The 11495-nt window shown below is 51.2% G+C and overlaps 4 protein-coding genes across 4 annotated transcripts; 1 reads left to right on the top strand and 3 right to left on the bottom strand.

Moving 5' to 3' along the window:
* The first annotated feature begins 135 nt into the window (after positions 1 to 135).
* On the top strand, positions 136 to 2554 carry EJ05DRAFT_401736 (rhamnogalacturonan lyase). Its single transcript, XM_033741427.1, has one exon. It carries the CDS (start codon positions 255 to 257, stop codon positions 2319 to 2321), a length of 2067 nt encoding a protein of 688 aa, XP_033600253.1. The 5' UTR covers positions 136 to 254; the 3' UTR covers positions 2322 to 2554.
* Positions 2555 to 2786: 232 nt separating this feature from the next.
* On the bottom strand, positions 2787 to 6015 carry EJ05DRAFT_501322 (uncharacterized protein; the record flags this gene model as incomplete). The annotated part of the gene is made up of 2 exons (XM_033747105.1): positions 2787 to 5745; positions 5798 to 6015. 2 exons carry the CDS (start codon positions 6013 to 6015, stop codon positions 2787 to 2789), a joined length of 3177 nt encoding a protein of 1058 aa, XP_033600252.1.
* Positions 6016 to 6775: 760 nt separating this feature from the next.
* Positions 6776 to 8843, bottom strand: EJ05DRAFT_439788 (MFS general substrate transporter; the record flags this gene model as incomplete). Its single annotated transcript, XM_033741891.1, has 6 exons — positions 6776 to 7562; positions 7613 to 8119; positions 8172 to 8211; positions 8266 to 8324; positions 8383 to 8689; positions 8750 to 8843. 6 exons carry the CDS (start codon positions 8841 to 8843, stop codon positions 6776 to 6778), a joined length of 1794 nt encoding a protein of 597 aa, XP_033600251.1.
* Positions 8844 to 10175: 1332 nt separating this feature from the next.
* EJ05DRAFT_401668 (uncharacterized protein) lies at positions 10176 to 11117 on the bottom strand. The gene has a single exon (XM_033741426.1). It carries the CDS (start codon positions 11034 to 11036, stop codon positions 10488 to 10490), a length of 549 nt encoding a protein of 182 aa, XP_033600250.1. The 5' UTR covers positions 11037 to 11117; the 3' UTR covers positions 10176 to 10487.
* Between the last annotated feature and the right edge of the window lie 378 nt (positions 11118 to 11495).

Here is an 11495-nt window from a genome sequence, read left to right as displayed (position 1 = left end):
AAAGCCTAACAAACTTCTATTTTCCAGCTGACATAGACATCAGACGTAAAGACTCTATAGAGCGTTTTAGAATTGTGATCATGCCTCTATCGCCAAGCTACATTTCTCTCGAAAGAATAGATCTGCATATATACAAGGTTAAGAATGTGGGTTCCTGAATAGCGTGACTTCCCCTCCAGAATCCGGGCTCTCTGATATCCTATAAGTCTTCCTATAAATTTCAAGTACCCGCAGCACCCATAAGCACTGTCATCATGACTGGAAGGATGAACCAGATATTGCAATTCAGACTGTATCTACTATTTTCTGCAGGTTGGCTTCTGGGTCGTTCAACGGCCGCGATCATAGCTACGGAGAACAGCTTCCAGATTGTTCTGACTAATGATCGCCTTTTCACAACTGTAAATAAGTCTACAGGTGCCATCGACAATGTGTTCCTTGATGGGCAGGACTTACTGGGAACCAAAAGCTACGAAACACCGACCCCTGGGGGAGCATCAGGGGCGGCAAATAGTGGAATTGGCCCCTACCTTGACTGTTATTGCATCCCAAGCGGCTTCTACACCCCTGGATCGATCGATCCTTACTACAAAGTCTTCACTGGGAACGATAGCACCGGGACCATGTATGGCGGTATCGTCATGGGTGAGGTATACCCTCCGACTGGTCAGAGGTTGGAGCAGTACTGGTTTCTCCGTGATGGCGAGACTGGCCTGCATATGTTCTCCCGGTTGGAGTATCGGAATACAACAACCCCTTTTCTGAGGAACTTGCAGGAATTCCGCACACTGTTTCGACCAAATACGCCAATTTGGACCCATCTGAGCACAAATGAAGTTTTCTACGGCCCTCTCCCCAATCTGACCCACCAGGTAACAGTCCAAGATGCAACCTGGGACGTCAACAATGCAGCCGACCCGTATGTCCAGCAAATCGCCCCATACTTTACGAAATACACCTTTGCGGACGCCTGGCGCGACCATGATGTGCATGGAATCTTTGCCGATGGCTCTCGAACTCTTAACGGCAATGTATACGGAGCCTGGCTTGTCATGAATACCCGTGATACTTACTTTGGTGGGCCGCTGCACTCCGACCTTACCGTCGACGGCATCGTGTACAATTACATCTCGTCCAACCATCACGGCGACCAGACGCCCAAGATCACACATGGCTTCGATCGTACGTTTGGGCCGTCATTTTTACACTTCAATACCAATATCACGGGCACTCCTCTCTCTGCGCTCCGCGCCGATGCCGCACGCTTCGCCACACCCTCGTGGAACAAGCCATTTTACGATTCTATCGCGCCCCATGTCTCGGGCTACGTTCCAACCTCCGGTCGCGGCTCCTGGACAGGCACAATCGACTTACCTCAAGGCGCATCGCGGCCCATAGCCATCCTCACAGCTTCGGGTTACGACTTCCAGGACAACGTCTTCAACACCAGCGCATACCAATACTGGGCCTCCATAACCCCGTCTGGCAGCGTGCAAATCTCCGGCGTCGTAGCTGGACTGTATCGTCTGACCATCTATGCCGACGGTATTTTTGGGCAATACATCCGCGACGGGATCTCCATCTCCGCAGAGCAAAGCACGCACACACGCGCACGCTGGACCGAGGAATCATCTGGTACAGAACTCTTCCGCATCGGCGTACCGGACAAAAGCAGCGGCGAGTATCGACACGGACGCATGCCATCCCAAAATGGCACGCTGCACCCGCCCGAGTACCGCATCTACTGGGCTGCATATGATTTCCCAACCGAGTTCCCCGAGGGTGTACAGTATACGGTCGGGAAGTCCTCTTTGGATGATCTGAATTACGTGCACTGGAGCGTGTACGGGGGAAAAGCGAACGCGCTGCGCCCTGTTCCATATTTCGAGAATGTCGCAAACTGGACGATCCTATTCAGCTTCAATTCCACTGCCGAACAGATGGCGGACGCAACGAAGGCGATATTCACGGTTCAACTCGCAGGCGCAAAGACGGCAGCCGGGAACACGGATGTATATAACAGCTCCGAGCCTTACGCTGATCTCCCCTTGACCGTGAGCGTGAACAACAGAGACATAGCACCATGGGTAATACCGTACTACCACAGTAGTTCGTGTGCCGTGCGCTCGGAAATATCGTGTTACAATATAGCGCACAAGTACGAATTTCCAGTGAGTTGGTTGCAAGACGGTGCGAACGAGTTTGTCATGAGCTTACCGGCAAATGCGACGGATTATGAGAGCGCGTTGTTGCCCGAGAGCGTCTATGTGCAGTATGATGCGATAAGGTTGGAGATTGACTCTGAGCCGTCAAGGGCATAACTATTACGCAGTAAGATCTCCTCCCCGACCCGCGACCACAGGACACGCCAGATCCTCTGATTCTTACCGAGTACGTACCAAGATACCATAAAGACACACAATAGATTTGGGAGGTCCCTGAGGATTGGTCACAGATTTGACTGAATGTGATAGATACTACCTGCCTGTAGTCAGACGGTGACAAGAGAATTCGTGACCTTCGTAACGCAAGATCAATTCCGCGGCATAGGCAAGCTTTCTGCTTCATGAGCTAGACCAATGATACATCCGGGCTTCAGCCGTTTTGCTGTGTCTATCTTGCCTTCCCCCGCCCCCAAACCCTCGTCTCCTCGGAGACTCAATTCACCCAGACCATCGGCGACCTCCGATGACAGGGAATCGCCGCACCTCAGACAAGTCTATCCAATCAACACAACCGAGAACTCCAGAAATGACACTTTGTTCATGGCAGCCCAAACGTTGACTTCATAAACCCCCACCACTGCCCCCGAAAAAGAATCCATCGAACAGATCCACCCCACTGCCTTCACTCCAGTCATGATTACCATCGAAGCCCATACCAAAGCCCAGATCAAGCCCACTTGAAGCACCACCTCCTACGTCGCCTTGTCCGTTGCCGTGAATTCCTGTCAGTCCCGAGGAGGCGCCCTGTACGGGGAATGAGTCTAAGAAGTCGAGGTCTGAGAAGGGTCCAAGATCAGGGTAGGTATTGGAGATCGAAGAGGCAAAATTAGAGTAAGGATGGGTGTTTGTAAGCTGGTATGGCGAGACTTGCACCTGATGCTGTTGGTGTTGATGTTGTACATGGGAATGATGCGATTGGGGAGAGAGCGTTATAGGTGGATTGATCGTTGGGTCGTTAGGGTTAAAAACTTGTGGTTGTGGGGGATCGTGAGTACGTGTAGTAGGGGACACAGACGGTTCCGGTTTGATATGCTGTTTATGTTGACGATGATGATGATCTTGTTGAAGTAATTGTTGATGTTGATGTTGATGTTGATGTTGTTGTTCTTGCTGCTGCTGAAGTGATTGTCGCTGATGAAGATGATCTTGTTGAAGTAATTGTTGTTGTAGATGCCCAGGCCGGCCTATTTGATTGCTGATGCGACCGAAAGATCGCACGTCGGTTTCTTCATCACTGAAGAGATCGCGGAGGTTCATATCAAAGCGTGGAGCAGATCTTCGGGAGTGTCGCTGGAAGTACCCTCCTCCCTGATACCCCGAGCTGCCCATTTCAGTGTCTGAGCTCTCGTCGGCTCGACTACTTATAGGAGAAATCGTGGACTGGTACTGGGCGACGCGAGATGCTGAGCCAAAACCAGTCGTAGACATGCACATCTGAATTGTTGCTTTGCTCATACGATCGAAAGCATCCCTGCATGCTTCTGCTGGCGGACACTTGTCGATTAGATCTCCTAGAACAGACGTAGCGGCGAGAACGGTAAAATCAACATCATCGAGTGTCTGTGGATCAAACGTAAGCAGAAACACGAAACCAGGATGGAGCATACTGACCAAGTGGCTCCGGACTGCGGTAGAATGCCAGATTGCATACAAGAATGATATACCGGCCATGAAGAGGTGATGTGTTGCCAAGAATGTGTAGTTGACCAAATGCACGCGATGTAATTGCCGGTAGATTTTCAAGACCTTTTGGCCAGCTTCTGCAACCTTCAAGTAGACCGTGTCTTCATCTTCGCGGTCCTCGACCATAGTTGAAGGGCTGGTAACATCTCCGTTGGTGTCTCCAAGTTCACCAGCAAGAGCTGAGGGTATAATCAAGCTCTGTCTATAGAGCATAATAACTGCTTGCCAATAATTCAGCTCTAAGAATAGTGGTGAGAATTGAACGCCAGCATCGATTTGGCTTGGGGCAGATTCCTTCCATTCCCATAATCTGCGGTCGATGTCCACTCTCCACGAGCGGAAGTCAGCAAATCCTGACAAGAATGGGGAGGGCAGCCCGGTATGCATAAAGGCATTCGTCTGGTTGGCTCCGTTGGCTCGAACTTGTTGAGCCTGCTTATACTGTAGCACCTGCAAGATCTCTGATTGCAGTAGTCTTAATCGAATGTAATGGTACGTTACGCATTTATAGCTAGGCTTCTCCGAGCCATTTGGCGGAGTGATAAACCCCTCTCGTGTGATATATTTATCATCTAGTAAAGAGGGGAATTCGGTGGTGATGACCTGATCAGTGATTCCGAAAGGGCGACCTACGCAGGTACTCACGAGGCGATCGAAGGAGTAGACACACCACCATAATCTCCTTCGCAGGTCTCGTACCCATTGTCTGCGGCCTCGCTCTTTCGCGTCAACTCTCTGACTATTCGCGTTCGCGCTCTCTGAGGATTCACTAGATGGCTTTCGACTTCTACCATCTGTCTCAACTACGGGGCTGTCGATCCCGAGGCCATCCTCATAATGGAGCCCGAGATCGACGCCCAAACGGACTGCAACTCCTACAATATACCACAAGCCAGGAGCTACGGGTCGAAGTAGAGCGAAACCAGCCAGCAGCAAGACTGCTTGTAGTTCTTCTAAGCCACCGCCAAAGCCTTCTGGGCGTTCAGCTGCGGAGTTTGCACCCAAGAAAGATTCTAGATGTATGATCGCGGACGCATGATATTCTTCAGGCTGATGCTGGACTGCAGTCAATCTCCGTCTCTTGTTGCTAGGAGGACTCGGAGGTTTCGCAGCCGGACCATTGTCCTCAGATTCAGGCGAGTCACCGCTTTCGGAACTTCCCATGATGATTCCAGAGCCTATGGCGTACACGATATTCAGCATGTATGACTCACGGGCCGTCCGATTCCTCTCATCATCCTGGTACACCCGCTCGAACATTTTCATGAACTCGCCTCGATGCAAGATGGGAATCTGGGGGTTTGCATGCTCAAAATAGAGTTCTGCAAGCTTGAGACCTAGCTCACGATCGGGAAACGGAGCTTGTTTGATGGTAGGCTTCGTATGGAGGCCGAAGAAGGAATCTCTCATGGATGTGCCTCCACTGACCGCGGCGGCTTGCAAGGTTGCTTTACTACCGCGCGCACTTCCGCGTTCTGAAGATGCGCCAGACATGGAGCTTTTCACAGCTGCGAAAACTACTCTTGCGAAGGAGATGCCTGACGTGGAGCCCAAGAACCTTGGGTCAGAGGCTCCCTGCACTGACACCATTCCAATGTTCGAGACTAGTTTGGTCAATTTCTCTCTATCATATTTTTCATCTTTCCCGCTTGTGTCTGCACCAGCGGCGCTAGGCGAATTATCATAAGGTCCATTGTCCGAAGGGCGTTTCTGTTTGTCCGGTGCGCCAGACGCCTCGAGATCTGGATTGAAGTTGTCCGGGGTTAGGAAGTCGATCGAGGTGTCTTTCAGTAATCGTTCTAGATACTTGACACGGGATTCTAGATAGTAGACGTAACTGTGCATTACGGTTAGCTCGAGGCAGGTCTGGCTGCAGCTACGGCGCCCACCTTCTGGGTATCTCCCTCTTCGTTATGGGGTCGTAGCCCACGCATTTGACACGCGCTTTCTCGCACGATGCACAAGCAGGCAGTCGCTGATCACATCGGTTCTTGCGCAGACGGCAGCGATTACAGGCGGAGACATTGCGGAAGGACGATGTAGATGAAGATGTCGTGGTGGGACAGTTGTCTTCATCCTCCTCCAGCGATCGCTTGGACACCGTCATGGGCACAACGCATTGCAGAACGGCGTGACGCAAGAAACACGGAGGAGAATTGAACCAGTTCAAGGCTAAGGTCAATAGCAGCGCGAAATCTCCAGAGTCGACATTGGCGAAGCGTTGAGTGAAGTAGGAGAAGTGTATTGTATGGGAGTGTTTTATGATCCGTATTACGCCTGAAAGATACAAGCTGCGCCTTATCGGAGACTGAGAGCTTGTGGGTCAGTCAGAGTAATTAGACACGTAGAGTAGGCGAGATCGTCATAGCGAGATAGGCTGATATATGCGCGGGATATTTGGGGGGGCGTGCCATCTTTGCTTAGGCGCCTACATAACTGCCCGTACCTAGTGTCGCTTGCTTACCTATTGGCTGACTTCTTATGCTGGCTATTACATCTATGATACATCGCACAATATATAGTGCCTATCCAGAACCGAGATGCAGGTACACACTCTGATATATTAAAAGATATCATGATCATTGGTTTTCGAATATGCTAAGTGCTGAGCCTAAACGTCGTAATGGCCCATGCACGGTCTCTCTGTCTATGCCATGTCTATAAATACACAGGATTGGGTATCAGTTGGGTATAAGCCGTCGCGGACTTTTCTATCAGAAAATTGCCTGCCGAATGGCCCATGACTCCTTGCGCAAATGATGATGATAATGATGATGATAGTAATGATAATAATGATGCCGAACAGTCGCTAACACAAGTGAAAAGAACATAATCCGAGGTGGTCGTTTAGTGGCGTGTTTGTCGTTTTAATGCCGCTTGGGCAGTAAAGCCATGGTATCGCTAGCTCCATTGAGAGTAAAAGAGCCATCAAATGACTCGGGGCGAGGGGAGCTACAAAGCGTTCCCTCGTCTTCAGAATCGCTTTCGTCTCCTATAGTGGTCTCGCAATCGCTGTCGACGTCTTCAAGCAGTGATGGGTGTTTTAGCAGCGCGTTCTCGACGTCCTTCACCGGTGCTTCCTTATCACCCGACATGAAGAGCGATTCGAGCGCTGCGATGAGAGATATAAGCGCACAGAACCACCACACAACTCCTGAGTAGCCGTGCGAAGTTCCAAGAGACTGTATGGCTCCCGAGATGAGCGGCCCAAAGCCTCTACAGATACTTTGTGACGACGTAGCCACACCGTTGATAGATCCTCGATTCTTGTTAGGGGCCAGCTTCTGTAGCATCATTGCAGCAGAAGGATAGCTGAATGACTGGGCAACTACTTTCCACGCCAGGACTGGATACATTATTGGAACCTGAACCGAGGTGGGTAAGAGTGCCAGGTAAGGAATCAAGAAGTAGAGGATTGGGTATGCGAAAACCACGAGTCGAAATGTTACCAAATTGCCGAGACACCGGTTGACGAACGGGAACAGGCCGAGTTGAGCAATCATTTGAAGCCAGCCCTGCGTGGAAAGGATCCCACCAATTGTCTTATCGGACATATCCAGGCCAGCCTGGAACTTGAAAGGTAGTTGTGGAATTGTTGTCGAGCGAGGGGCAGCCATGAGCAGGGGAAGCTGCTGCTCGAAGGCAATCGTATGGCTATTTAGAGTCAGCGCCATGCGGCGACATTAGTACGTTTGATTACTTACAAAGCTAGAAGGCCCGTAGCACAGACTATAGAAAGGATCTGGGGGGTAAAGACCCTGCGTAGGGCGATTGATGTGGCCTCTTCCTCCAGCTTCTCAGCTATTACAAGGCCGGCATCATCCGCCAGGGCTGTGTTGGTACCGTAAGTGTCGAGCCAGGGACGGGGTGGGAGTAACGCACTGTTTCCATCGGTCATACTACCCTTTTCGTCATACGCTGCCTCATACGCATCCGGGGTCTGAGCAGCACACCAGGGGAAACAGCGCAAGATAGATCGCCCTATTTGACATCCTAGGTCAGGCTGTTGCTTCTTGACTTCGTGTGTCTCTTCAAGAAACAAGATGCCGATAATGAGCCCTGTGAATACCACAAGGACACAAACAAGATTGGGTAGAAGGTATGGGAACTTCTCGAATGATCTCGCCCAGAAGCTGCCGGCTGAGAATAGTTCTGGGTATGCCTTCACGGGATTCGATAAGGTTCCACCCAAGTAGGCTCCGATTACAGAACTAAATAACGTCAGCTCTTGTGTGATAGAGCTGAAGGTTGTAGTAAACTCACCCAATTGCCCATATGAATGGGATGATGCTATATGCAAAAGCTTTAAAGAACGTTAGTGTTCGTAAGAAAAACGAGACTAGCCTTGCAGACTTACGACGATGACTCTCGACTGTGACGATCTCCGCGACAGTAGTTTGAATTACGCCCATGTTCCTGTAGCGTGACGGGTTAGCTATCAAATTTCATGTCCATATCCCTGACATGGTCTCACCCGTTTAGACAGCCACCAATCGCGCGCGCAAACAACGCAAACCAAAGATTTGGAGCGAATCCAAAGGCGAGCATGCTAAATCCAGTCCCAAACATGCCTGTCAAGAGTACAGGCTTACGTCCGACACGATCGCTCTTTTGGCCCCAGTACATTCCGGTCGAGAATTCAGCAAAGGCAAAAGCGGACGTGACCATTCCGGCATAGAAGACGATTTCCTTCTCTGTCTCAAATCCGAATGACTGCATCATGGAATGGCTGTAGGGAAAGACAGACATGAATGCTACAGGCTCGCATAGTCGACACAGCGCTGTGTTGTCTATTAGCATACATATATAGGGATGTAATGTGACCATGAAAGGGTACGAACATAGGATGCTCATCTGCCGGTAGGGGAATGGTGGCTGAGAGGTGGTTTGACTTGAGGCATCGCGCCGAGCGCGCCGCCATGTTGATAGAAACATATGTGTGGATGTGGAGAGGTAGTGTGGTAGATGCCGAATGTAGCGAACAGGAGTAGTGAAGAGGGGACCAGAATCCTAAATACTCTGGCGCTCACAGATGAGAGACACCAGAGCAGGGGGGGGGGGCTACCGGAACGATGGTAAAGCAGGCAAAACGTGGCCAAGTGTGGAGCGGTTGACACGGACTCAGGATTAGGAAGATTTATTTCAGGACGTGTATGACATTTGTTCGAGTTTGCTGGACGGCAGTAGCAGTATGCAGCATTGGGCGAGCCTGACTAGCAACAAACGGCGAAACAGGGATGGACTTTGCGGGGCGGCGGCGGGAGGAAGGTAAATTGTAGATGGCCTACATCCGTTTCATTTCTTCTTTCCGAGACGGAGGGCGCGGATGAAATATGTAGTCGAACAAAAGTAAGGCGGTTATGGTTGTTACTCCTGACGGCGCCCTCGCGGCTAATACACACAGACAGACTCGCTCTGTGAATGACTGACCGACACTGACCCAGAGCCACCGCTATGTGCGAGCAACTCACAGGAAGCACAGCATGACCAGGTGGTGACTGCGAGTTTTACAACACCGGGCTCGCTGGCCTCGATGGCCTCGCTGGCCTCGTACAGCATTTCGGCATGCAGTCTTGGTGCATAGCAGCATATGATGACATCGGTCGTGGGACCAGAAGTCGACGTAGTGACAGCGCTAGTCCCATAAGGAAGAGGAAGGGCGACTGGACATGCCCCTGAACGGAACCTTGGGAGTCAAAAGACAAACTATCCCATTTAGTGACGGAAGCATGGAATGACGGTCGACGGTTGACGGTCGACAGAGGAAGGCGGACGGTTTGCTGCTCAACCTGGTACACTGTCGCCCAACGGCGGGTAGAACTGGAAGACTTCCGCGACCAATCAAGATGTCCTCCTATGTGGTGATCCACACACCAACCAAGGGCCTGGTTGAAGGCATTGTTTGTGGTGTTTGTGGTGTTTGTGCGTGGAGAAATAGCAACCCAGGCCCGAGGCTTTCTTTCAGCTTGGCGGGCCACACGGTATGCTCCGCGCGCCTCCCTAGATTTCCGGCGCAGCTGTCTTCAGAATGTGCATGCGGGTATATGCGTGTGTACGCGTGTGTGCGTGTGCAACTGTGATTGTGATGAATGTCTTCTAGTCGAAGTTTGGAAGCTTTCCAGCTGTTTGTACGCGGCTTGGGACTAAAGTGACCCGAAGCCCGCGTGCCGTATCCCCGGGCCCGTCTGGAAGCCCAATCCGGCGATGCATCACAGATCACTAACCCCCCTCCCCCCTCCTCTGCTTTACCCCCTGTTGCCCCCCTTGCTCCTAACGCGAAACCGTTTTGCAGGATGGGCCGCAAATGCGGTCACATACTGTACTGTCAGTCTATCACGACATACGGTGCGAGTGTGCGAAAGAAAATTGAAAATTCTCGTTATCACAATGTCGTGAGATGTACGATAGATACTGCGATGAGTGACGAAGGCAAAGGCTATGGGATCTGCACACTCTTCAGGAGCACAGGTTACTCAGCTACGGGTGTTGGCTTTAACTTCTGACTTGGAGCCTTACGGGCCCTAAACACTACTGCGCGCACTGTACTATGTTACTGTCGCTTCGCAGCTCAGAGCTGGTTCAGGAAGTTGACATACGTCTTGGGCATGTCATTCGCTTGCACTTGGCCATCAACGGAACGCTATACTCGGCGCAAAACTGCCTAGACGGACGTGGGCGCTTGCGCAACTGGTCGGACGTCTTTCTGTTGGCTTCGTGTCGAAATCTTCGCTTCTGACACCTGTCTTCCCGCCCACTCGCGATGCGGCTCCTGTAGTTTCGAAAGGGCGGTGTATCGATGCCTGTGGTCTCCGAATGAGCGATCGCGACACGAGGGTTGCTTGGGTCTGTCGGTGGAGAATGAAGATGGATGGTCATGGGCAAGGCGAGGGGAGGCGGACGATGTTCCGGACCAGTAGAGAGGCGTATTCGGCTCTGGATCCCATTACCACGGCACGGATGTATATTTCCATTTTCCGCTACCAGACGAGGCAACAAGAGAAATCGAAAGGCAACGACAAAGGTAAAGGCAAACCGAAAGGCAAACAGTGCTCGTCCCATAATTAGACTATAATAGTATAGACCCATAAGAAGGGAGTCAGGTGAGCAGAGTGGATCCGGCTTCGGCATCCGCAGTAAGACGGCGTCCCAAACAACAACAGCATCAAGCGTCAATTCTAGCAACAAGCAGGGTCTTCTGGCATTTGACTGGTAAAGAGAGCGGTGAAAAGAAGGAGGCAAATCGCCGGTAGTAGGGTAGAGTTGTAAGAACAGTCAGGCTAGCTAGTAGAGTGCGGAGGAGCCCATTGGTCAGTAGTCGAAACAAATGCCACGCGACTTCTTATGCAGCCTGGTGGGGATCAAACGTTGAAACGCTGGGAAAGTGAGCGCTAGAAGGGGGGGCCCCTAATCACCAGGTACGCCTCGCCCTCGCCGTCAGCCGTGGTCAACAGGCCCAAAAATTCTAATTAATTAGCAGCTGGCCTGTTCATCAAAGTCTCAAGATCCCAGAATCCCAGAGATTAGAATCTTACAATCCCAGACCCAGAGTCCTGAGGAGCAGTGGCCCACAGCCTGTCGGATGATGGA

Source organism: Pseudovirgaria hyperparasitica, assembly GCF_010093815.1.
Source record: "Pseudovirgaria hyperparasitica strain CBS 121739 unplaced genomic scaffold EJ05scaffold_9, whole genome shotgun sequence".
In the NCBI taxonomy this organism is placed as follows: Eukaryota; Fungi; Ascomycota; class Dothideomycetes; order Acrospermales; family Acrospermaceae; genus Pseudovirgaria; species Pseudovirgaria hyperparasitica.
The sequence above is the reverse complement of the archived record's forward strand: the minus strand, read 5'-3'. Positions and strand labels throughout refer to the sequence as shown.